Source organism: Schistocerca gregaria, chromosome 1 (assembly GCF_023897955.1).
Source record: "Schistocerca gregaria isolate iqSchGreg1 chromosome 1, iqSchGreg1.2, whole genome shotgun sequence".
In the NCBI taxonomy this organism is placed as follows: domain Eukaryota; kingdom Metazoa; phylum Arthropoda; class Insecta; order Orthoptera; family Acrididae; genus Schistocerca; species Schistocerca gregaria.
In genome coordinates, this window is record NC_064920.1 from 749,680,938 (window position 1) to 749,708,848 (window position 27,911).

The following is a 27,911-nucleotide window of genomic DNA, read 5'->3' on the forward strand; positions in this document are numbered from 1 at the left end:
CTGATACGATCATTGGTGAATAAAGATTTTTGGTTGTGTCTCTAATTTAAACCATCACTTGCTCTTTACTACTGCTTTTTATTCTCTCATATTATATTTGGTTTTGTTGCCTGCTAAAAGATAGCTTACAGGCAGTTAAATATACAACAGCAAATGTTCAATTTACCATGATTGTGACTAATTTTCAGGATGGATCTGGAGCTACAGTGACTCAAACATTGAAGAGGTTAATTAACAAAATGCAAGGAACAGGTAAGAGAGTAGTTCTCTTTACCGTCAAAAAGGCTTCACTGTAGACGAATATCCTCATCACTAGCCTTTGATTTCTGATATATGACATCTTTCTGCAATATTTATTGATGATAACTTTCTACTTCTAGATGCCTAGGCTGTTTTAGTGAAAGTGGAAGAGATTTGTATGAAAATGTCAATGATTTTAACAGAGAAACAATAGTAAAATTAGTGGTTTAAACACACAAACATTATCAATAAATCTCAAGTTAACAGTCTACATACCCGTTCTACATTTTTTCTTTATTTCTGGATTAATTATAATACTGCACTGAATGCACAATAAAATTAAACAATGAAACAATGGAAAATCCAGGATGGAATAGGAAAGTTGTTACTCACCATATAGCAATAGACAGACATGCATGTGAGAGCACGCGTGCACCCACGCACCCACCCGCACACACACACACACACACACATAAGCAAACGTAACACATATATGTGTGTCTATAGTAAGTAAGGTCCTAACAGTGAACCAGACTGTGCCTTCAGACAGTATTTCTCGTCTATGTGAAGAATTTGCAGACATTTTTGCACCGGGCCTGGGCTGCGCTAAGAACTATAAAGCACATTTGGAACTGACAGTACACACACCACCGAAATTTTTCAGAGTGCGCCATGTTCCCCACGCATTGCAACTTTTCCTTTACCCCGCCCGGAAGATCTTTTTGACAAACTGTGCCCGGGTAAATATTTTTCGAAGTTGGGCCTGGCAAATGCGTACTTGCAAATACCGGTGAACGAAGAATCCCAGCGCATTTTGGTGGTTAACACGCATCTTGATTTGTATCGATTCAAAAGACTGCCGTTTGGGTGTGCATCCGCCCCTGCATTGTTTCAGCAATATCTACAAACTGTTTGTGCGTCGGTCCCAACTGCAGCAAATTATCTGGACGATATTGTGATCTCCGGAAAGACGGAAGAAGACCATTTGGCCAATCTCAGAACATTATTTCAGGTCTTGCGACAAAATGGTCTTCGCTTGCGGAAGGACAAATGTGTGTTTTTTGCTCGGGACTTGCCATAGCTGGGACATGTAATCAATGCCCAAGGCATACATCCCAGTCCCGCGCACCTTCGTGCCATACAAGACTTGCCTTCGCCGCAGAATTTGAAGCAGCTACAGAGTGTGCTGGGAAAAGTTGCATATTATAAGACATATATTCCGCATGCCTCTTCCATTTCAGCTCCGCTTCATCGCTTACGACGTAAGGGTGTTCTGTTCGTCTGGACGATGGAATGCGACCCCACCTTTCACCAGTTGAAATCGGCGTTGCTTTCCAATACTTGTCTTACGCCATTCGATCCGCAGAAGCACATCTTGTTGATGGTGGATGCATCGGATTTCGGGATCGGTGCTGTGCTTGCGCACAAAGATGGATCGCACGATCGCCCTATTGCCTTTGCTTCCAAATTTCTCTCGTCTGCGCAAAGAAATTATTCGCAGATCAAGAAAGAAGCATTGGCTCTCGTATTTGCTGTTACAAAGTTTCATGATTTCTTGTATGGTCGTCACTTTACCATAATCACAGACCACAAACCTTTGACATTGCTTTTTCATCCGACCAAGCCTGTACCTCCATGTACAGTGCAGAAATTCATTCGCTGGTCTATTTTCCTCTCGCAGTACCACTACGATATCTTGTATCGGTCCACTGTTAAGCACGGAAACACCGATGCGTTGTCCCGCTTGCCTGTTGCTGAGGATAGGGCATTCGATTCCTCCGAAATTGCTTACATGTTCATTGATGCAGAAACCGATGACGTGGTCGAATCGTTTCCGATTGATTTTCGTCCTGTAGCTACAGCCACAGCTACTGACCCTGTCCTTGCTCCCATTCTGTGTTTTGTTGCTACGCAATGGCCCTTGTCGAAGTCATGGACCGGGGACCCGTTGGTTCGCCGATTTTTTGCTCACAAGGAAAGACTTTTTGTACGACGTGGATTTTTGCTGTTGCGTTCCGCGATTACGAATATGTGCTCTTCTTTTGTGGTGTGTGCCGAACACCAGTCAGCACCCCTGCGGAAATTCTTTGCATGGCCAAAAGCCACTTCCCCTTGGCAACGCTAACACATCAATTTTGCTGGTCCCTTCTGGAATGCTCGATGGTTGGTTGTGGTAGATTCATTCAGTAATTTTCCTTTTGTTGTCCGGACTTTTGTTGTCTGGATGTCTTCCACAACGTCATCTGCCACCATCCCAGCGTTATCTGCTATCTTTTGCATTGAAGGTCTTCCACAGATTATTGTTTCCAACAATGGCCCACAATTCATGTCCGCAGAATTTCAGTCATTCTGCAAGGCCAATGGTATTCAACATCTGACGTCCGCGTCGTTTTCGCCACAGTCAAACGGTGCTGCTGAACGATTGGTCAGGACTTTCAAGTCACAGATGTTGAAGTTGAAAGAGTCTCATTCTCGTGAGGACGCGTTATTGCTCTTTTTGTCCTCCTATCGCTCTCAGCCTCGAGATGGTCGCTCACCGGCTGAGTTGCTCCACGGTCGTCATCGAACCTTGTTGTCTTTGTTACATCCGCCGCATCAGGTTCCTGTGCAGCGGCAGACACCTGCTTTTGCTCCAGGCGACGTTGTCTACTATCACCACTATCGAGGTTCACGGCGTTGGCTCGAAGGGCGCATTCTTCGCTGCCTCGGACGCACTATGTATCTGGTTTTGGGGGCCTCTGGTGAGGTGTGTCGGCATCTCAATCAGCTGCACCTCTATCGTCGCACAGGATCTGCCGCTCACCATCTGCTTTTAGCGACGGTGCCGTCCGATCAGCCCCAGCTGTTACCAACACTGCCTCCCATTTTGCCCCATGGCGATGCGCCGCCACCGCCTGTTCTCCCGCCGGCGACGCCCGCAGTGGATGCGTCGCTGCAACTGCCGGGTGCCTCTCTGGGTCACGTGCTGCCGATCGCTTCTCGTAACCAGTTGTCCTCCGACATGGAACTCTTGCCCGCTCCGGACCATATGTCGTCTTCGCCCATCGGGTGCCCCGGCCCGATGGAGGTCGACCCTTCGGCCCCTCCAGTCTCTCTACGGGCACCTACACCGCATGTTGGCATGCACCCTGGAGCAGGTTTTCAGGCGCTTCCTAGCTCCCCGCGGTCCGAATGGAGGGTGCGGGTGGCACAGCCTCGCCTGTTGTTAGGCTCCCTACCTCGTTGCACACGTCAACATGCGGTCCTCCCCACGGCATGCGGAAGCCTTATACCACAACCGTACGCCGATTTGTGGGGGCGGAATGTGGTGTCACCGCCAGACACCACACTTGCTAGGTGGTAGCCTTTAAATCGGCCGTGGTCCGGTAGTATACGTCGGGCCCGCATGTAGCCACTATCAGTGATTGCAGACCGAGCGCCACCACACGGCAGGTCTAGAGAGACTTCCTAGCACTTGCCCAGTTGTACAGCCGACTTTGCTAGCGATGGTTCACTGACTTCTACGCTCTCATTTGCCGAGACAATATTTAGCATAGCCTTCAGCTAAGTTATTTGCTACGACCTAGAAAGGCGCCATTATCCGTACTATTGATATTGTGAATCATGTACCAAATAGAGCGATGTTCATAATTAATTCCACCAGCTACGCCCGTTTCTCTCAATTCTAATTCCCTTGTCATGTTGCAGACCTCATGCCAACCTGCATGAGCTAAAACGCGTGCATTTCGGCCTCCTTTAGATATATGGGTTGGCTCTCCTGCCAACCACAACAGCCTTAATGGCCAAAAGCTACAACTGTGAGAGTCTTTTTGTTGTGCCTGTCTGTGACTCAGCATCCCCACTAATATTAATCTATTTTTGTACAGTAATAACCAGCTTCTTAAAAATTTCCCATTTAGTACCAGATATGTAGAGATTGAACATCTTTAAGCATATGCTACATATTTCTGTGAATAGTAGCAAATTTCAACACAGGATTTAAACTGACAACCATTATTAATCAACCTTTTTTGTAATAGTAGCTGACTACTGGGGAAATACATACTAAGTTTCATTTTTTTTATTTCTCAATAGTAATACCACTTTCTAATAAGTAAAATAACAGACTTCCAATGAAATTAGCAGATGTACAATGACCTTTTATGCCATCAGATACTGAAACATTCCAGCAGAAAAATGCAATACACTGCCTCTCAATAACCAATCCACCTTAGGTAGCAGGAGCTTGGGCATATCTACACTTGGTGTCTGGCTGGTTGAAAATTTTGATGTATATTGCGCTTATTTCTGATTATTCATACAATATTGAATTTTTTAACAGCTGCTGTGTTGTTTCAGTATAGTATCCTATTATAACCACAATAAAGTCCAAATTTGAAGACATGGTCATGAATGAAATACAACACTTGGCACCAAAATGTACATTTGCTGTTGACACAACATGCAGGCAAAACAGAACTGCCTCCTTGGTGTCTGGCTGGTTGAAAATTTTGATGTATATTGCACTTATTTCTGATTATTCATACAATATTGAATTTTGTGACAGATGTTGTGTTGTCAGTACAGTATGCTATTGTAACCACAATAAAGTCCAAATCTGAAGACATGGTCGTGAATGAGATACAACATTTGGCACCAAAAGCGCATTCGTTGTTGACACAACATACTGCCAAAACAGAACTGCTTCCTGGATGGAGAGTGCTTCTGTTTATACAAACATTGGACATTCCAGAATGTGCAAAGATTTCAAACATAAGAACTTTCAAAGATGTTCTGGAAATGATAGATACTATACAACAAATGTTCGAAATGGTGACTCATAACTCGCCACCCAGTGACACTGCTTCTCCACGTAAAGAGCAGGTGCTAGGATTTTTGGGCCTTGAGTCAGCATTCTTAGGTGCCTCCCCTCCCACATACTTTTTTATTTTAAACATTGGTTTTTGGGATGAAACCAGAAAATTTTAATACAAAAGAATCAAACAATGTCTTTTTTTAGAAAACTCTTATGCTCATAGTTTACATAAATTTTGTACTTTATAAAATTACACTTTCTTTCTTAGATGCAAACTTTTTTGTAATCTGCTACAACCAAGTGAGTGGGTGAATTCTAAATCTATTCCAATCATAGTTGATCCAACAAGACCCTCTTGCTCCATTGTAGTTGTCAAAAAAATTCTTAACTCTTACAAACACACTGAATGACCATTCTGTTTGGGCAACTGCAATGTGCAAAAAATTCATCAGGCTATCATTATACTTGTACAAATGTTATTCAAACTATGCTCATGATAATCATTGAGAAGACACACAGCGGGAAGTAGTTCAGATCCAAAATTAACTAAAGGAATCTTTTTTTAACATACAAATTTCTTCTTTCAAATCTTGATTATCAACATCCGTGCTGTACAAAAAAGACATGTTTTCTGTGTGCTCTTGATTGTAGAACCATCTATGTTATTTACTTTCACAAGAAAAAAATTGTATCTGTCATGTTTTCTATGGCAATTTTCCTTTTAGTTAAGTTTCATACAACTGTATTTAGAACAACAGTGAAAACATTAAGTTCAAAACTTTTCTTCTGGGCTCAGATTGAATCTTCTTCCATTGTTTCATATACAAAGTGTTTTCTTTAGCCTTTGTGTTTCTCTGAGCTGCAAACTGTTACATCCAAGTCAGGTGATATGCCTATATTTTCTGCTAACTTACAACTTTCTGTGTAAATAATATCCAAACTATTTCTCAATTTATTAAATTGTTCCACTAGGTTCTTAATGTTTGCTCTTTCAACATCTATTGTCGCTACCCTTGTTTGAAGCACAACATTGTGTATGTTCAATGTACCACAGTGGCAACATCAAAACACTTTGAAACGATTTCAAATACTTATTTCAAATACTTCTGCATGTCTTTTAGTTCAGCACATGCCACCCCAGTCAAATTAAATTTAAAAGCAAATTTAATGGCCCTTTCTTAATCCTGGTAAATGCTTAGCAAATGGGTGCATCATATTTATGCATGCAGGCCATCTTGACTCCAATAGCCCATAGAGAACAAATCAATATTTTCTTTTAAAACTTTCCATTTTTGGGGACTAAAAGGAAAATATTATTTGTTAGAAATAGTTCCAAAAAAAGTGACTACATTTGTGTAGCTCTCTGCACCATGGACATCGCACAGATTTAACAAATGAGCAGTGCAAGGAGAAAAAATTGCCAACAGATTTTCTTCTAAGATAAGCACTTGAGCTGCCTGATAGATGCCGCTCTTATAGCTAGCCATCTTTCATAACCCTGCCCACAATGGTCTGAAATCTGTAAGTCATAGTGTTTCAGCTAATCATAAATCATTTTAGTGATTGCCTGACCAGTTTTCTGGTCGCATTCAACAAAATCAAGAAAACATGCTCCAATTCTGTATCAATTTCCTTCATTGATGGCAACATAGTGCAGTATAAAAATATTTTGCCCTGTTTGAGCTTCATCAGAAGTTGCATTTACCATAAAAGAAAATAATTTATTATGTTTTACATCTATTAAAATAGTTTGTTGAACAAAGTCTCCACCTATTTCAGTCAATTTGTTCTGAACATTGTGTAATAGATAACAAACCGCTCATTTTCCTCCTTTCAATGCTTAAACTTTTCTTAAATTTTTTTCTTAACTGGATCAGACTTTGCCAGAAATATCAAGACAAACAAAAAATGGTCATTTTGACATCTTCTGACCTCTCACAGCTAAACTTCTTTCCCTGAAAAAAGGAATTGCTATGATTACGCACTGCAGTACTTCAGTACAATATTGCTCTTCTCTTATAGTGTTTCGGTCTAAAAGATTCTGTGGCTGAACTGGTATTTAGCTTATTTTTTGATTTGTACCATTCCAATTTGATGTTTTGTGACCAGAGCCACATTCACATTAATAAGCTTTTTGTATTAACTTTCTCCGGCATCTTGACGATACCCAGCCATAGCCTAAAGCCAGATCAGAGTTAAAGGCATCCATGTGTCGTGAAAACAATAAGTAAGCAAAGCAGTACAATGCTTGCTTTCTTTACTTCAAACAAGCCAGCCCCTTTTGGAAATTTCCTTATTGTTTAAGATGCACTCAAACACCTTTGAAGGGAAATATTGGTTACTGTTTTGGTCCTATATCAACAGCAAGCCACCTGATGATGTGTGGTGGAGCGTACTTGTGCAACCTCAAATTGATTTCCCAAGCCCTGCTCCACTCGCAAATGTCACATTGGAAGAATTATTGTCAGTAAGCCTATGTATCAACTCTAATTCTCATCATAGTCATTTCATGAGATGTATGTGGGAGGAAGTAACATGTTGTCTGACACTTCTTTGAATATACTCTCTCAAAATTTCATTAGTAAATTTCTCTGTACAATGCCCCTCTTGTACTGCCATTGGAGTTTGTTGAACATTTCTGTGCTGCAGTTGTGCCAACCAAATTATGTCATGTTTGCTCAGATCCTCATCTAATAGTATCTTCTATCTTCAAACTGCTGAAGTGCATTTTTTTCATTCCACAGATCAAAATCTAAAAGACATTCATTCCCTGTCAATCTAGCCAACCTTTCAAACTGCAACTTAACCAAATTTAAACATGTGAAAGAAGTGGGCCAGTATTTTAAGTACACATCATTCATCATTTGACAAACTTTGTTATCATTTAAAAACACTTTATATACTAAAAGTAACAGTTTCTGAGATAAGCAACAAATTAAACAGCAAGTAAAAACAAAGGGAACAACAGTTTGGATATCAGCAACAATGATAAAATGAAACAGGGCCTTTTATCAAATTATAACTCTGTGTAGATATGTCCATAAAACTGAAAACCTCAAATGTCAAATTATGACCAAATATTATTGTCATTTGAACAACAGACTGTATATATTTCAACAAAGGGCACAACTTGTAAGAATAGTAATGGATGCAAAGATTTCAAATACAGTTTTCCATAACCTTTGACAAGAACATGACAAACTTGCCCCACTGGGCTTATTCAACATTTAAACTACCATGAAACTAAGGTTCATGAATTTCAGAACTAAAAAGAAAAAAAACAAATATGAAACATCAGGACTTGGCACTGCCTCTATATCTCCAGTGAGAAATAAATTCTGGCACCATAGCTAACCTTAGAATTCCATGACTGGAAAACAGATTTAATATTTGGTACTACAGCTTTTTCATTCCCCCCTCCCTCAAAAATAAATAAATGAAATAAAAATATTCACTATCAATAACTCTACCCTGCACAAGACCACTCACAGTTAACAACATGTGGCCAAAATGTTTGGCAGAGATAAATCCCTCAAGCACTAGCCACGCAATGCAGATTATACGCTTTTCCTCTTACAAGATTTGAGTGGTAGCACCAAACACAATAAATAGAACCTAACTGGGTGATGACCTGATGAAATAAGGAATAACTAAAAACAGTGCATTTGTATTTAGGCACCGCACCCATGAAATGCAGCCAACGTTGGCCAGACTGAGCACAATGTGGCCAAAGCCAGTGCCATTACAGCCCCCAGCATTAAAAGGAAAGGGGGGGGGGGGGGGGGGGAGATGACTGTCACTTTAAACAAACTACTAAACCAAAAGAACAAGGAACTGCAACAGGAGTAGCTTCCATAATAATTAAACAACACTTGGACAAGTTTAAAACATATTACACTGTTAAAATAAGGGGTACCAAAGTGGCAGAGAATAACTGGCCACTTCGGCTCTTAGAATTAGAAAAACAAGAGTTACAAGATTATAATTACATAAGTTAGCAAGCAGCAATCTCCAATGACCACTTAGGCTTTTAGAACACGGAAAACAGCAGTTGCGTGAAACAGTTAATTGATAACAATGACACAACTTAGCGAATGGTGATCTCCTTGGCATAGATGGTGCAGGCTAGCATGGTGTGTAGAAGCACAGCTGCAAAGGCAGTATAATCCAAGAGTCCCATAAAGTTAAATACCAGTCTGTCCATGATGTACACTCAATACTGCCACAGTTACACCACTCAGCAAAATAGCTAAAGCTGAGTAAACATGTTACAGTACACAGGCACTATTAGTATCATAAAACAAGATGGTAGAATAGAAAAATAATTCCAGAAGTACTGCCAAGCTTGGATTAAGAAATCTAAAAAGCCAGCAATTTGCAACTCAACTTTCCTCCTCTTTGATTTACAAATGTAATGGGAATGAGACAGGTGAGGCCATGAGACTTGTATATGGCCAGAATAATCATGCTCACTTGCAAAAGTTCCACCTATGCTTCCAGGCAAGAAGTGGGTTTCTCAGAGCCAAAATTCAAGCAACAAGGAGGGTTAATTCTGTGGCCACGAATAAGCTGTCATGCACAACTAAATAAGCACATGGCAAATTAATCAATTCAGAAAGACTTGAGTGAGCTCTACACTAGGCAAGGGTCTGAGTCCAGAAGGCCATTGTACACACATAAACTTCCCAATGCCCAAAGTCAGTACAAATTTAAGCCACATGACCCCTTGACTCTGAGAGAGGAGGACATCACTACCCAAATACCCCATGGCAGCACCTTGCTTCCCGAATCACAACACAGTGTGTATACAACCTGGGACAAATGGGAAATCCGGGAAAAACCCGGGAATTTTTTCATCCAGGAGAAAACCTGGGAAAACCCGGGAATTTTTTTACAATTCCGGGAATTTTTCATTGCTTTAGTTTTCTGTTAAATTTTTGTAATTTTGACTGGTAAGAACTGATACTCTAACAAAGGATATTTCTGTATCCCGCTACTGCAGAATAATACTTCAACAATAAAACATAAACGAGAGAAAAAAAATTAAAATAACTTAAACTGCAAAGGAAATGTGTCTTATACAACGACGACACACAGTGCTCATGCAAGCGTCTGCCAATAGCAAAATGTGTCAAAGGCTTTAGGAACACTATCCAACGCTTCATAACAAAAAATTGCCTCCGTTGAGCGTGAAGTCACAAGCGTTTACATTAGATTCGTTTTAGCAGCTACGAGCGGGCTCATGCGCATGCACAGTTGATTCGCATTTGAGTAGTAGATTCTGCCGCTTGTGGCTACAGGAATGTGGCTGTTGACTGTGCAAGCAGTTGCAACAAGCAGCTAGATGCTACCAGGAAAAGGGGGGGGGGGGGGGGGACAATTTCAAATTCTTGAGGAAAAAAAATTGATTTCTGAATTAATCATAAGTTGATTTTTGAATGCCTGCATAGTGATGTGTCTGTCAGGTATATCCTCATCACATCTAGAAATAAACTTTCTGCAGACAAAAGAGCACGGGGCTACATGAGCTGAGTGGAGTAAAGCCTAACAGATGAATGCCAATCACTGTCCAATTACATGGTTGATTGGGTTTGCGAATAATCAGCATTGTTATAATTACAAGCGAAATCCATAGAGTGAGACTACCAGAATGGAAATAAATGACTAACAGGAATAACAGGTGAGAAAGATTATGTATTATCTTCTCCATCTATCCAAGAAAATGAAATTTTGACAGAAAATTTTGGGCCAGATCACTACACTAGTAAGGCCCAGTTGTACAGTCCCCGGCTAATAACTGCTTACATTCTATTCTGGAAGTAACACGGAAAACGTGTTGTACGAACATGTGACAACGCCTAACTGGAGAATAATCACTGGATAACTAAACCTGTGGCACGGTTAGTGAAGTTAATGGGTGAACAAATTTTGAGAGTGGCAGGAATAGCTACAGAATTGGTGATGACAAGATTGTTTGTTAGAACCAGAAAGGAGCAGAAGCGGGGACATCACACAAATTATGGAAGAATAAGACTATTCCAAATTTATATAAAAATTTTGTAATACTAGTTTTTGATCTCATGTTTGAGAAACTGGTGCATATGAATGAAATGTGAAACTATTTCCTAACTTAAAGCTTTTTGCTTGTAGTAGGCCTAATATGCATTTGATATCGATACTTCATGAATTATATTCTGTTGTATTATAAAAATGACCATTTGTGCCAAAACAATCTCGTTTGTTTGGTGTGTGATTCAAAATTGCTGCAATATTAGAAAGTCCTTTTTTATTTTATCTAGCAGACAGTGACAAAATAGCTGTAATCAGATCGAGAAACCACACCAGTCTTGGGTTTTGTTTGTATTAACTGCTTTTTCAGTATCGGGTAACGACATTTCCGTTTTCCATGTAGCAAAACGTTTGTCGAACTTTGATGAGGTAATAGATTCTTTCGCAGAAAGGCAAGCTGGCCATGTAAAGCTGTAGCAAGATTCAAGAGAAAAAAATGCTAGGAGCAAAGGAGTCAAGAAATGTGTACTCTGTTGCTTGTCTCTTGTCTTTATTGGTTTTATGTATCCTATATTTAATTTCATGTCACACAAAACAGCAAGTTATTAGCTAATAGGCGATAAAGAGTACAACTTTTCTGAAGAGTTCTTGTTCTCCCAATTACAAATAATCCCATCCTCTATTAATTGGAAGACTTGCAAAAAGGGGGGGAGGGGGCAGGCTGTCAAACTGGCTGACCGGGAGCTGGGAGCAGGAGAGGCACCACAGGACATTTCAGTTTCCACTGGCCTGAATATAGATTGATGGCATCCATTACAAAATGTACACATTTCAATTCCACAGAGCAAAATACAGTGATGTGTGATAGGAGAATGCTGTATGAAGTGGTGTGGCACTGCACTTTGGCACACTTAAGACCAAATAACATGTCTTACAAGTTATAATGGGTGACCCATGTTTACATTGAGTGATTTTGCTGCTGTTTCCCTTCATTTACTCTCATGTCAAATGAAAACAAAATGGGTGTCTGTGGCCGGGAGCTATCAAGTGAATTAAAATACATTTACATAATTACATAAGGCTAAAATATGTTATTAGTTTCAGATTTTAGTTTATTTCCACCTTTCTGACAGTCAAGCATTAATTGCCTTGCAAAACAGTGAAGTTATTTTTGTCTGTTTGCTAAAGAAATTTGACTTGTTACTTTTCTGCAGAACGAGATGTTTATAATTCCACAGTTCTGGCTAGTTTCAACTGTGTTTGCTGCATTGCAAGTTCACGTTTTCATCTTCTAGTATGTTTGGCATTATGCCATGATAAAGAACCAAACATGATGTAATACGGTACCGGTGCTCCAAGAAAATTTACATCCTGAAAACCACACTGAAAAGCATAATATCAGGTCGAGGTCTACTTCATTGGGAATCTGGAGATACGAAAGTGCACTTTAAGTATGCGCTTTAAATTTGTACATTTTAAAATGGCTCATGAAATTCTGATGCTCTTGGAGTATCCTCTGATATGACATAATGTATGATCTTTCAATGTTTTACATGTATGTACATAAGGGCTTCCTACTTAATGGCCAGCCTCTGTGGTCGAGTGGTTCTAGGCGCTTCAGTCCGGAACCGCATGACTGCTATGGTCGCAGATTCGAATCCTGCCTCCAGCATGGATGTGTGTGATGTCCTTAGGTTAGTTAGGTTTAAGTAGTTCTAAGTTCTGGGGAACTGGTGACCTCACATGCTATGTCCCGTAGTGCTCAGAGCCATTTGGACCATTTTGAGCTTACACCATGGTAGCTGCGCAAGTGCAGTGTCGCCTGTTGTCTGCACCCTCTGGCAACTGCTGAAACGAACCTATTTCTAACATGTTGTGGGAAAATATTGCAAATGGTGGTTTGAAAAGTGTTACTTTCAAAGTAAATATCCTTTTACGTAAGTTGAACTATGTGCAAGAATGTGTGATGAATTTCTTAAATCACAGAATGTCTGACTCTCATTTAAAAATCAACTCTTTGACGAGCCATTTAGAAGAAATTCGAATGTTGAAGATCAGATATTTATGTCATTAAAAATTTTACTGGCACTTTGCCTTTACATATGTCTGCCTGTGTCTGTATATGTGCGGATGGATATGTGTGTGTGTATGTGTGCGCGTGAGTGTATACCTGTCCTTGTCCCCTAAGGGAAGTCTTTCCGCTCCCGGGATTGGAATGACTCCTTACCCTCTCCCTTAAAACCCACATCCTTTCATTTTTCCCTCTCCTTCCCTCTTTCCTGACGAAGCAACTGCCAGTTGCGAAAGCTCGTAATTCTGTGTGTGTGTTTGTGTGTTTTGTTCATATGCCTGTCTGCCGGCGCTTTCCCGCTTGGTAAGTCTTGGAATCTTTGTTTTTAATATAGTTTCTTTCTAATATATATATATATATATATATATATATATATATATATATATATATATATATATATATATAACTCTTTGCCTTTAAATATGTCTGCTTGTGTCTGTGTATGTGCGGATGGATATGTGTGTGTGTGTGCGAGTGTACACCTGTCCTTTTTTTTTTTTTTTTTTTCCCCTAAGGGAAGTCTTTCCGCTCCCGGGATTGGAATGACTCCTTACCCTCTCCCTTAAAACCCACACCCTTTCATTTTTCCCTCTCCTTCCTTCCTTCCTGACGAAGCAACTGCCAGTTGCGAAAGCTCGTAATTTTGTGTGTGTGTTTGTGTGTTTTGTTCATGTGCCTGTCTGCCGGCGCTTTCCCGCTTGGTAAGTCTTGGAATCTTTATTTTTAATATATATATATATATATATATATATATATATATATATATATATATATATATATATATATATACACACACAATGTTCAGTGAGTACCTCCAGCACTCAGGTCTTTTGTTCAGAATCATAGGTGCAGGTTGTTAAACTTGGATTTGATTTCTGTTTAGTTAGACACCAGCCTGTGGTACTTTTGCACAGTTTATCCCCTGTTACTCCAGCCCTGCCCACACAGCGTGCAGCACAGCTCACTGCATTGCTCCCTCCCCTGGAGAAACAGCAACCCACAGTTTCAGAAGTTCTCATTGGAGACGACTACAGCAGTCTAGATCTAGATCTTGTCTGTGGTCCACTAAATTTCTACACTAGACAGTCCTTGTGTTGAAATTGTGTCTCATCATCTTTGCTGCGATAGGCATTGTAGAAAGCCCCTGACGTTGAAGTTTCACAGTCACTGCACAGGCCTTCAGTTTCCAGCCTGTCGGCAATCTCCACCTCAGAAATTTAGTAGCACTGCATGCAGAGGACATACCTCTGCACTTTTGCCTTCTTGAAGAAGACACCTAAACCTCAACTTTATATGTGGTGTCTGGTAAGCAACATGGAACATGATGCAGCCCAAAGTAGCAATTTAGTAACTTGTCCTATAGTCTCAATTTTCTCACAGGTGTAAAAATCCATATCAAGTGTCTGGGGTGTATCTCACTTGATGGTGCTTGGTATTATAGGGCTCTTAACCCTTTTCCTGGGTGTACAGTGTCTACATGTAACCCAACTATGTCATTCCTTCAGGCCTGGGATTAAATGTTTCACCTAGTCATTCTGAGTATCTTCTGTTTGGAACAAGAACAGGACATTCTTTGTCATTTTGGCTTCACAGCTGTGGAGCAGGAAAAATGGTGTCAAATCTGTAGCATCTTGTTTCATTGTGTTTCATGCAAATGTCATGATGAGTGGTGTTATACGAATGCGTGGTATTGTATTCCAGCATTGCTGTTCAGCATTTGTGTACATTGAAAGCATATCAGCTAGGATCTTATTAAGGCATTCCATCATGCCATTTGTCTGGCGTGGTAGGAAGCTGTAATTGTGTGAGTGATGTTGCAACTTGAAATTACCTCTGATACTTGTCTTAATTGGAAAATTTTTCCACGATCAGAGATTATCACATGGATTGTCTTAACTTCAGAATGATGTTTTCTATGAGGAACCTCATAATTTACAGAGCTTTAGCAGTGGTTGGGACAGTCATTGCATACTATTATCCATCAATACCTGTTTGTCAACTCCCGGAACTCCCAAAGAGGTCAATTCTAACCCACTGGAATCATGCTGCTGTAGGCAGAATTGATATTAGTTGCCTAACAGATAACTGCAGCATATGCTTCCATCTCTGGCATTCCTTACAGTGGCTTAGCCTTCCTCTGATTCTGTCTAGAGTCTTCACAAATGTCATGTGACTGGATGTTCTAGCATCTTGGAAGTACTTCAGGTTATCTGGCTGTAGATGAACTGGGATGATGAGTAACCATTTCTGTCCCATTGCATCACACTTGCTATTATTCAATGTTCTGTACATTAATTGAAATTCCCCTCTTGTCATATCCTTCTCTTTCAAGGCTTCTGTGGTTTTCAGCAATGCTGTATCTTTCATTTGTTCAGCACTGACTGAGATTTGATCCATATTGTTGTGTTCCATCAAAAGAAAGGCAGACATCATCCTTGGGTTTGTGTCCACTTTTCTATACTACTGTGATACCATACTCCTGAAGCCCCTGTGCTCACCAGTCAACCTAACATATGCTTCTAGCTAGTCAGCCAACATAGAGAAGGATGTTCCATCACAACAGTGAACGATTTGCCAAATAAATAAGGACAGAACTTGTTGATGCCTCAAACAACTGCAAGGCACTCTTTCTTGGTTGTTCAGCAGTTCATCTTGGAGTTGGGGAGTACTCTGGAAAATGTGGTGTCTCCATGCAATGATTCTCATAGTGGACATGCCTTGGTACAAAGTACTTTATGAATTCCTGTGGTATGAGCACTTTCATATGAAATTTCTCACATTTCAAATGTGCCAAGGGGTCAAAAAATCTGTGATTGTTCTTATATTCTCTGTATCAAGACAGACTTCAAAGTTCACAAGCTGCCCTTAGATTTTTATTTCATGTGTAATGAAGAGGCACCTTTTTAAGGAATTAAGTGAAAGGCTGGTATGAACACATGTCAACACAGTTTTCAGGTTGCATAAATGTTGTTCAAATATCTTTGAAAAATAACAATATTATTAAAAGGATAGTTGCTACTCACCATACAGTTGAGATGCTGAGTTACGGATAGGCATAACAAAAAGACTCAGAAAGTGAGCTTTCAGCCAATAAGGCCTTCATAAAAAATACAAAACATACAAGACTACAGTCTTGGAGAGCTCCGCTATATGGTAAGCAACAACTATTCTTTTCATCATATTATTACATTCCATCCTAGATTTTCCATTGTTTGAAGAATACAGTATTATCTAGATAGCAAAGACATCTATTTATGGTATTGATGCAGGTTGTCCCTCATATGTTTGAGGGTTACTGGAGCTTGCATGGTCAAAATAGCATAAATATAAACTCATAGAGGCCGTCAGATGTCATGAAAGCAATCTTTTTGTAGTCAGACTCATAATTCTCCATTTTAGGGCCTGTCTGCCTGTCCATATTTGTCCATAGTTGAGAAATACTTTTTTCCTTTCAAGTACTCTAGGACAGAGGTTCTCAAACTTTTTCTTCATACTCCACTTCTGAAACAAATTATTTTGCCCCCTCTCCCCTCCTATTTTTCTTTCTTTCCTCACTATTCCTCATACTTGACACGAAAATGGCCCATGGTATCTATTTACTTCTAATTATTATTGCTGTCAATAACAACAATATTAATAACTATTTGTGCATATGAGAGTGAAACATTTCTTTTAAAATTACCATACCTGTGTATTATTCAAAGATGATGAAAGTTAACAATGTCAACTAGTTTATAAATAACCACAGTTGCATGTGCAATTATTCTAACTGACCAAGTATGTGTATTTAAAAACTCACTCTTTATCCTCAGACCAAAACTTTTTCAAGAAATGTTTTTCAGATTCATCTATGGAAAACTGCTACAGTCAAGTTGGTTGGCCATGACAAGGCTTCCCCTTCTAATGATCTTTTAGCAAACTTAATTTTTAATTCGTCGTTCATTACAGGGAGAAAACTATCACAGCAGTGTTGTATAGAATCAACTGGATGAAAATGCTTGTCACTGGGGAAACACTTTAGAGGCATAGTAGAAAATCTTGGGTGTGCTACATTACAGAATGTTTTTAGGTAAGCCCCATCTTGTAACTGTTGTATTTGTTTTTTGATAATAGTGACATCACTATGTAAGTCTGACACATTTGAGTCTGTTGTTTCAGCTTTCTTCTGAATTTTTTCACCCACATCTGAAGCAACACTGTCTATTTTTTCATTTACATTTACATCTACATCTATACTTGACAAGCCACCTGACGGTTTGTGGCAGAGCGTACTTTGACTACCTCTATCGGTTCTCCCTTTATTCCAGTCTCGTATTGTTCGTGGGAAGAAAGAGTTTCGTTATGCCTCTGTGTGGGCTCTAATCTCTCTGATTTTATCCTCATGGTCTCTTTGCGAGATATACGTAGGAGGGAGCTTGACTCCTCGGTGAAGGTATGTTCTCCAAACTTCGACAAAAGCCCGTACCGAGCTACTGAGCATCTCTCCTGCAGAGTCTTCCACTGGAGTTTATCTATCATCTCCGTAATGCTTTCGCGATTACTAAATGATCCTGTAACAAAATGCACTGCTCTCCGTGCTGTCACAAACTCATAAAAATTTTATTGATATTGGCTTTGGCTGCGGAAGCCTAGGATTACATCTACTATTTACTTTACAGCAGCATGCACGAATTACATTTTACTGTTAGAAAATGCAACTAAATGTTATTACAGAAAAAGATTATTTTGCAAAACCTTACACTAGGCAAGTCTGAAAAATTGTTACCAAAATTATACTGCTTCCAAAATAACACTAAAGAAAAATTGGTATTAAATCAGAGAAACACAATCAAGTTTCAAATTAGGTACAACATGACATCTAAAAAAAAGGTTATAGAATTTCTCTGTGTTTTCTGTGCTGAATGCAATTGCCCTCATACAGGACGTTCCTGTAGGCGTTATTTCTGACAGTTTGGTTTTGTGATATTCAAGAAAAATATTAACATATTTTCTGCCACCAATTTCGTCTTTTAAAGGGAACAATAAGACTGGAAAACCGAGAAGGAAGTGCTCGCAAATTTACATCTTTACATCTAACTTCAACAGCACCTATCTCAGATCTGAGATCCTTGTCTACTTCCCCTATTTTTCTCTCTAATGATTGTATTTTGGATTCTGAAGCCCCTACCCTCCCCTCTACTTTTTCCACATGTTCATCTATAGTTTTCACTTGAGAACACTCACCAACTAAGTCTTTTTTAATATTTGAAATTTGTGCATTTAGCTCTGATCTAACAAGATTATTTCTGAGACTATTTCACTAATTTTTTACATTGATGACATTAATGCAGTAAACATGTCTTGTAAATTTAACTGTTTGGGTTTTTCACTCAGCATTGTTTTACTTATGTGGGACTGTACCTTTTCTCATGGTCTGGACTTGAATCTAAAATGCTACTGTCTAAAAATCCCGAGTCTGCCCTGATTTCATTTAACTGTTTTGGTTGACTGTTATCAAGTACATCCTGAACGTGCCTTTATCAGCTATGTGCTGTTTAAAGTCATTAGTTAAAACTGGTAGGTTTGGCATAGTTGTTTCATTGTTCTGATCACGATATTTTTTTTGTAAATTTGTTCATAAATTATCAATGCAAAAAAAAGAAACAGTCAAAATGTTCATACAACACTGTACTGAGAAAATACATAAACAAATGTTTTAATTGGTACTTAGCTTATTATTGTCCTGAATTGAGTAGGTGGTGTCAACTTTAGTAATAATGCTTCAGTCTTTACAACCATGTATGTCCATAGTGTTGCGTCATTCCAAAACTTCTCCACAATTACTATGTCAAATTATATCTGATTTAAATTAATTCCACTTTGCAATACAGTTACATGCTTTTTGGTCACCTGAAACATAAACAATGTCAATAATGCAAATGTACAAGTATCCTCATCATGGCACCAGTTTAACGACCTCCTTTGTTATGCACAATTGTGTTATTGTTAATTGTAATAAATGTTCATGGAGTAAAAAAAAATAGGCTGAGTCTAGTGGTAGTTTTAAAGAAAAATTACAAATCTTGTTTTATTTGAGGATCTCCTTCAATCCATTGCTTGAATTCCTTCTGTCTGGAACCCAGATTCTTTTGTAGGTCTGGAAACCTCACAGGTTGATGTGTTTCTTAAATAACATTGTTATAGCAACTTCTGACACTGAATGTAACAGCAACACCAAATGTAGTGGTTAGAGGTAGAAAGCACCGTATCAAGACTCGTCTGAGTTTTCCAAGTGATTTATTGTTTCCAACTACAGTTCCGCATTCCCCTCAGTCTGCGTTACTCGGTCCCGCAATCCTGAAGACACCACTTCACTGTCTGTGAAATGGCTTGGCTCAGAGTGGCTGCCTCCATGACCCATGCAGCACACTGTTGTGTGGTGGCCTTGTATGGCCGTGGAGTTGCAGCAACATCAGCATGCGTCTGCAGTCGACTCAGTGCTCTTCGCCCCTGCCGCCTCAGCGCCAAGCTAACAATGTGGTGACAATGAGTGCCCATGATCCGGCACTTTAACTAACTCTTAACCTGTTTTGGTCGGCACCTATGACATATTTCCTTACTTTTAGAAAACTTAAATGTGGTCTAGTGCCCCTTAAAACACATGACATGAAATAAAACGTAAAAATTCCTTACTGGACGTCCACTGCACGATCAACCCCTTACCTACTCATCTCATGCCGTTGGTATCCAATTCACTGTCGCTTGGACTACCCTTGGTTCCCTCCTGGAATTGACTCTCCGCCTGATCAGAATGAAAAGAACACATAACGAAGTTAAGGCTACGAAGACACTTGGCACAGAGGTGCTCAACATTATTATTATTTTTCGGTGCCTCTCTCTATATTGAGTGACATGCTGCACAAGCTTCTCATCTGATATGCTCCCCTCTTGCTCTGAAATGAACTGGTTTACGGATCACAACAGACCTGACTCCAGAGTTTGATTTAATGAGGTCAGATTCTGCCTTGGCTTTTGGCCAGAACAGCTGTGGCTGCATAACATTCAACTGTGTGACTCCTGAAATTGATGCTGGCAGGTGGAAGATTGGTCCTATTATGTTACATGCAGTTTCATTTATTAAAATCTCGCTCCCTTCAAGCTCTATACATCTCGCTTCTGCACATACTCCCTGCTCAAAACAGCTTCCTACTACTATTAATTTTTTGTAGGGTGAAGAAGATCCAATGCATCCTGACCTGTTGCAAGCTCAGTTTTGGCTCCATGATGTCCCTTGGACAATCTATTCCTTTCCCCTAGCTAAAAATAACTGCACTGTGCACATGCCTGGATTGGTGCTTATCATCCTGGCTGGCCATACCGTTACCTTCCCTCTATGGCTGCTCTGTAATTACTCCCCTGTCATCCTCAGTGTAAAGGCTGTTAACTGCCGCGATCAGCAATACCTCCTCAGTTTTTTACTTCTTCCAGCTTGCTCAGTGCTCTCCGTTTCAGTGACCTGAGGACAGTGATCACAGTCACCCTTCCGAGGACAGTGATCACCGTCACCCTTCCTCCCTCTTCAAAAAGACTGCTGTTCCTAGCAGGCTCACAATACTCAAAAACACATACAACATATGAAAATACAGAGCCTATCTACACAAACCCAATGATACAAAATAAGAAAACAAAAACAAAAAACAAAAAACTACAAATATTCTACTACTTTCTGGATCGCAAAGCATATGGTACTTACTTCATGCTGTACTCTTATCTTCCTGATTTTCTCTGCGCTGAATACCTCTCTTCACTCTCTCTTTCTTCCTCTTTTCCTTCCTGTGACATGCCTGGAATCGCATCCGGACAACCCTTAAATGGCTGTAACACCCATTGTGTGCTATCGTTGTTCTAGTTGGCAGCTGAAGCTTAACTTTAACAGGGGATGTGGTTTCAACAACTTGGTATGGCCCTTGATACCTCGTGAGGAACTTCTTTGTTTTCCCATTTTGCATATAGGGGCTGGACAGCATTACCCTTTGCTCCACTCTGTACTATGGTAAACTTCCTTTCCACTTCATTGCGTCTTCCTGCCTTTCCAAAGCCTTCATATTCGTCTTTTGTACCCGTTTCCATTCACCTGTGGATGCAGCGCACTCTTCCTCAAGTTCTTTACATTCAACAATTCACACCGTTCCTTCATTAAATCTGACATGAAGCTGGTCCCTTGGTCAGTAATTGTTGTCTCCAGTACATCAAACTTCAAAATCCAGTTGTTTACTAACACTTGTGCGACCATTGCTGCCTGTTGATTTGGCATGGCCACCATCTCCACATACCTCGAAAAATGGTCTGTCATTGTCAAAACGAATCTGTTCCCCTATGGTGTTTGCCTGGAAGGTCCTAAGACATCAATCCCCAACATAGAGAATGGACATGTCACTTCCGGCAATCATTGTGACTGTATCTGTTTCTGATTCAAATCTGCTCTCTATGCACATGCTATACAATTTTAGACATACTGATCCACATTTACTTTCCTACCTCTCCACCAATACCTCTCCGCCGCTCTCCTATTCATCCCTCTACACCCTCCATGACCAGATAATATGCGATCATGTGCTTTCTTTAAAATCTCATCTCTCAGTTTCACTGGCACTACTACTCTTGGTCCTCACTTTGTTGCCCTGCACAGAAGACCATCCTACATGTTAAATTGAGGCTGTGTCCGATACAATTTACAACCGTTGTCTGCATCCTGTAATTCTTGCCATACTGCTAGGTCATAACCTATGGCTTCTAGTTTTGTCACCTTCCTACTTAGTGCATCCGCATTACTGTGCTTCTTCCCAGGCTTGTGCACCACCTCGCAGTCGAATTCACTAAGCCTCACAGCCCATCTAGCGAGTCTAGTGGATGGATTCTTCAACCCCAGCAACCATTTAAATGCAGCATGATCTGTCACTACCTGAAATCTTCTCCCACATAAATAATATTGAAAATATGTGATTCCATAGATTACCCTCAGCATCTCCCTCTCTGTTGTTGAGTAATTCCCCTCTGCTGCACTCAACTGCCTAGACGCATAGGCTGCAGGATGTTCTTTCTTATCAGTTTACTGACTAAGAACACACCCTAATGCTTCATTTGATGCATTGCATGCTAGTATAAACTCATTTTCAAAATCTGGAAACACAAGAATCAGACTTGAATGTTAACACTTCTTTCAGTTTGTCAAACACTTTCTGATCCTATTCTGTACACTCAAATTTCACAGCCTTCCATAGCAATCACATCAATGGCTGTGCTAAATCTGCAAAACCCTTCACAAGATTTTGATAGAAATTGCAAATTCCGATGAATGACTGCACTTCCTTAACTGATTTCAGTTCCCGAAAATCCCTTACAGCCTGTACCAAACGTGAATCTGTTTGCACTCCATCCTTACTGATGTACTGGTAATGGCCTCCAGGAGTGGAGAACATAGTTTTTGGACTATCCTCTGGAGCCACCTCTAACTGATGATAACCAGTTGTCAAATCCATCGTGTAAAGTGATCCAAAGTCTCCTATATGTTTGGAATGAGGTATGCATCCATTAATGTCTTATTATTGAGGTATTGGTAGTCACAGCAGACCCTGTATTTCTTATTTCCATCCATAGATATTTTAGGCACAACGACAATGCCAACACCTTAGCAACTATTACTATGCTCTATAATACCGTCTGAAAGCTGCTGAAATCCTCCACAATCGGCTGCAAATACCTCAGTATTCTGTATGGTTCATGGTAAACATGTGCTTCATTTCCTGTTGGTATCCTATGTTGAACTAATGGAGTTGCTGGCAACAGCCCTTGTGGAAAAAACAAATCTCTAAATTCCCACAATAATTCTTCCATATGCTCTCTTTCTCCTCCTTTTAAATGCTTAATTTTGTCACACAATGCAGTTCTAGCAGCAGTTAGTGGTTGATCGCTTCACCTTCCTCTTGAACACCAGTCTTTGTTATCTGGCACATCCAAATTTGCTACTAAAACTCATTTTCTCAAATTTGCGTGTACAGCACTAAAATTATCCACATTCACGGGAACTACTCGCCTGTCATTCCCCTCCTGTATGCATACAATACTAAGTTTCACAAAACAACCCAATGGACCCAAAACTTCATTATCCTCCAATGGTTCAATAACACATACTGTCCCCACAGGTAGATTCAACTCCACACTTACCCAAAGCGACTTCCCAGTGCAATCAGACACACTTATGTGAATTAAGCCTTAATGCTAATGTTGGTTTGTTCATTACATTGAATGCCCCTCGTGACAGCTCTGTGTCAACAACAGTTTCCCCTAGCTGAAATAACATTCCACTAAGTTCCACAGTTCATTGTCCAAGGTCAATTTTGGCATGATGTTGATGCAAGAAATCTACTCCTAGGATCATGCCGTACCCTTCGCTTACCCATGGTACTACCTCCATGCATGCATTAAATCGGACTTTCCCTATGCAAAAGTCAACTGTCACTGACCCCAAAGGTGTGACCTCCTTGTCCCCCACTCTACACAACCTATAACGTGGTAGGTCTAACTTCCTTCGTCCCATTAAACTCTTAGTAGCTACTGACACTTATGCCCCTGTGACCAACAAAATCTTAAACATTTTAGTTCCTATGGATGCTACCACGGAACATTCCACCTCTGCATATGTATTTGTAGCATTGAAATTAAACAGGAGGTCCCTTATGTGGGTCTTGGGCCACCTCTGCCATTTAACGATTGTCCACCTCTACTAATTCCACTTCTCCATCCTCCATGCTGCTGATTTCCACCCCTTTCTCTATTCCTCGGTGACTGGGTACACTGCCTCTGCACATGTCCCATTCGACCACACTTATAACATTTTATACCCACTGTAAACACTGTTTGTCTATCATGTACCCCTGTTGCTACATCTATTTCCTCACATTGGATTGCCTGCTGAATGGCCAAATACAAATCTTTCGGAGTCCCTTCATGTACTTTCTGCAAAATATGTGCTGATAACTCCCTCAAAAGAACATCAAGTGCCCTTTGGTCGGTCTCCTGCAATGTAACACCATTTCCTTCAGTGCTCTGACCCAACTCATAAATGTACTCATTAATTTCTCTTATTCTGTCCGCAAATTTCTCTACCATCTCCCCCTGTTTCTTCATCACTGTCCTCAACCTCTCCCTAAAGTACTGAGTGCTATTCTGTTTCTTGTACCTTTGTAAAAACCCCACCTTCAACTGCTTAAACTGCCCTGCCTTCCTTAAGGCCTCATAACACCTTACATATGTCTTCGCTTCACCTGTTAATCTAATCTTGGCTACATGTAACACTGTTCATCCAAACAACCATTCATCACAGCTGAAGTTTCCAAGTCCTCCACAAATGAACGCACATCCTCAGATGCCTTGCCAGCAAATGGAGTACTCAAACTCGCGGCAGCTGGATCAGTCTCCTGCTGCAGCATCATAGGCAACAACGACTGATCTGATGCAGTTTCTCGCTCACTTCTAGATATAAATTCACTCCTCAACTTCGTATTGTCCGCTGTCAACTGTGCTACCTTTTACAACGAAATCCATACCGCTTCTGGTTCAAACACACCTCTCATTCCTGACACTGTCATTGTGTTGCTTTTGTTCCCCATTAGTCCTGAACCAAAACAATTAAGTACAAAAATAACCCGAGTCCCTACACCTCAGTATCATCATACTCAGTAACATCGTACTCAAACCAATACAAAAGTAATTAATTGCTGCAAAAGAAAATAGTAAATCTTACTGCCCCAAATACAGTAACATGTAGTCTGACAACAAAAAATACTATGCCCATGCAAAACATCTACAATGGCCTGCCATAAGCCGCACTCAAAAACACAAAAAAGAAGGTAAACATCCAACAATCAAAAGAAAACTGGTCAAAACTCATCACATCTTGTGACTGTAATGCAGGCGGTGGGCTCAAATGTCCTTCTGTACATACAACGTTCACTATTCTGACACCAAATGTAGTGGCAACTTCTGACACCGAATGTAACTGCAACACCAAATGTAGCGGGAAGAAGTAGAAGGTACCATATTAAGACTTGTCCGAGCTTTCCAAGTGATTTATTAATTTATTGTTTCCAACTACAGTGCCACGTTCCCCTCAGTCTGCGTCCCTGGGTCCTGCAATGCTGAGGACACCACTTTGCTGTCTGCGAAACAGCTTGGCACGGAATGGCTGCCTCAGTGACCCATGCAGTGCACTGCTGTGTGGTGGCCTTGTACAGCTGCAGAGTTGTGGCAATGTCAGGATGCATCTGCAGTTGACTCAGCAGTCTTCGGCCCTGCTGCTTCAGCACCACCCATTGGAACGGCTTCCTCGCCGGCGCAGCTAAGAACACAGAGACAATGAGTGCCTGCAATCCAGGTGCTGAATCTGCAGCCCTTGCCCTGGATGTCTTCAGTGTGTGTTGGGAGCTTAGATGACTGCCCGCGGTAAGGAGCCATGGAGTGGCTCACCCCTGGCTGGCTACAGACCCCACTTCAGCCTCAGACGGTCGAACCAGCAACTCGCTGTGGACTGTAACACTGGCACCCCATCTGCTGCTGTGTGTTGCCAGTGGTGTGACACACCCCACCATCCAGGAGAGCTACCACACTTGAATGCTTTGTTAGTGAACCGGCACCTATTTATATGCGGCTGTGCACTTAGGTTGGCCAGTGGGCCCCTTCTGCCTATGACTTGTGCCATGCACACTGCTGTGTGTACATTTTCTGGCGGTTCTAATCCCCTGTGGCCTCTATTTTACTTGACAACTGCTAGTGAGTGTAACTCACTGTAAACAGGCCCACGCCTGGCTGTAACTTGCGCACTCAGAAATATTGCCCCAAAACTAACTTTTCCTATCCCAAACGGTAGTGCCACCACAATATACATTCCTGGCAATGGAAAAAAGAACACATTGACACCGGTGTGTCAGACCCACCATACTTGCTCCGGACACTGCGAGAGGGCTGTACAAGCAATGATCACACGCACGGCACAGCGGACACACCAGGAACAGCGGTGTTGGCCGTCGAATGGCACTAGCTGCGCAGCATTTGTGCACCGCCGCTGTCAGTGTCAGCCAGTTTGCCGTGGCATACGGAGCTCCATCGCAGTCTTTAACACTGGTAGCATGCCGCGACAGTGTGGACGTGAACCGTATGTGCAGTTGATGGACTTTGAGCAAGGGCGTATAATGGGCATGCGGGAGGCCGGGTGGACGTACTGCCGAATTGCTCAACACGTGGGGCGTGAGGTCTCCACAGTACATCGATGTTGTCGCCAGTGGTCGGCGGAAGGTGCACGTGCCCGTCGACCTGGGACCGGACCGCAGCGACGCACGGATGCACGCCAAGACCGTAGGCTCCTACGCAGTGCCGTAGGGGACCGCACCGCCACTTCCCAGCAAATTAGGGACACTGTTGCTACTGGAGTATTGGCGAGGACCATTCGCAACCGTCTCCATGAAGCTGGGCTACGGTCCCGCACACCGTTAGGCCGTCTTCTGCTCACACCCCAACATCGTGTAGCCCGCCTCCAGTGGTGTAGCGACAGGCGTGAATGGAGGGACAAATGGAGACGTGTCATCTTCAGCGATGAGAGTCGTTTCTGTCTTGGTGCCAATGATGGTCGTATGCGTGTTTGGCGCCGTGCAGGTGAGCGCCACAATCAGGACTGCATACGACCGAGTCACACAGGGCCAACACCTGGCATCATGGTGTGGGGAGCGATCTCCTACACTGGCTGTACACCTCTGGTGATCGTCAAGGGGACACTGAATAGTGCACGGTACATCCAAACCGTCATCGAACCCATCGTTCTACCATTCCTAGACCGGCAAGAGAACTTGCTGTTCCAACAGGACAATGCATGTCCGCATGTATCCCGTGCCACCCAACGTGCTCTAGAAGGTGTAAGTCAACTACCCTGGCCAGCAAGATCTCCGGATCTGTCCCCCATTGAGCATGTTTGGGACTGGATGAAGCGTCGTCTCACGCGGTCTGCACGTCCAGCACGAACGCTGGTCCAACTGAGGCGCCAGGTGGAAATGGCATGGCAAGCCGTTCCACAGGACTACATCCAGCATCTCTACGATCGTCTCCATGGGAGAATAGCAGCCTGCATTGCTGCGAAAGGTGGATATACACTGTACTAGTGCTGACATTGTGCATGCTCTGTTGCCTGTGTCAATGTGCCTGTGGTTCTGTCAGTGTGATCATGCGATGTATCAGACCCCAGGAATGTGTCAATAAAGTTTCCCCTTCCTGGGACAATGAATTCACGGTGTTCTTATTTCAATTCCCAGGAGTGTAGATGACAAATTGATTGACATATAATTTTCATATTTAATAATCCTAGATGCCTTGCAGTCATTAATTACAATGTTCACTCAACGAAATACATTCCATTTGTATGCAACTTGAATTTACAATTTGTCCATTAACTGAGCACAACAGAAAAGCTTTGTATCCCTCCTTCCTTCCCATCAGGAAAAGCACACAACAAGTACACAGTTAGCGTCATTTCAAAGTACATCAGTAAAAATATAGTCATACTAAGATCGAATCATAGAACATTAAATCCAAAATAATTTACAAAAAATGAAATTCACTCAACTGCACAGTAGAACAGTTATGATAATATATATTCACATAAACAAAAATTTATCTTTTTATAGTACAGTTATGTTATGAAATTTGTTTTTTAATCACAGGAATTCAATTTTGCAAGATTTTATAGAGTAATTATTTTTTGTATTTCTCTTT

At 41.2% G+C, this 27,911-nt stretch overlaps 1 protein-coding gene across 2 annotated transcripts in view; it reads left to right on the forward strand.

The window, feature by feature from the left end:
- LOC126267631 (uncharacterized) overlaps positions 1-27,911 on the forward strand; it is a 111,282-nt gene that overhangs the window by 38,999 nt on the left and 44,372 nt on the right. For both annotated transcript variants that reach the window (XM_049972932.1, XM_049972941.1), the window contains exon 3: positions 189-252. In XM_049972932.1, coding sequence (XP_049828889.1) covers positions 189-252 — 64 coding nt within the window. The remainder of the gene's footprint in view (positions 1-188; positions 253-27,911) is intronic.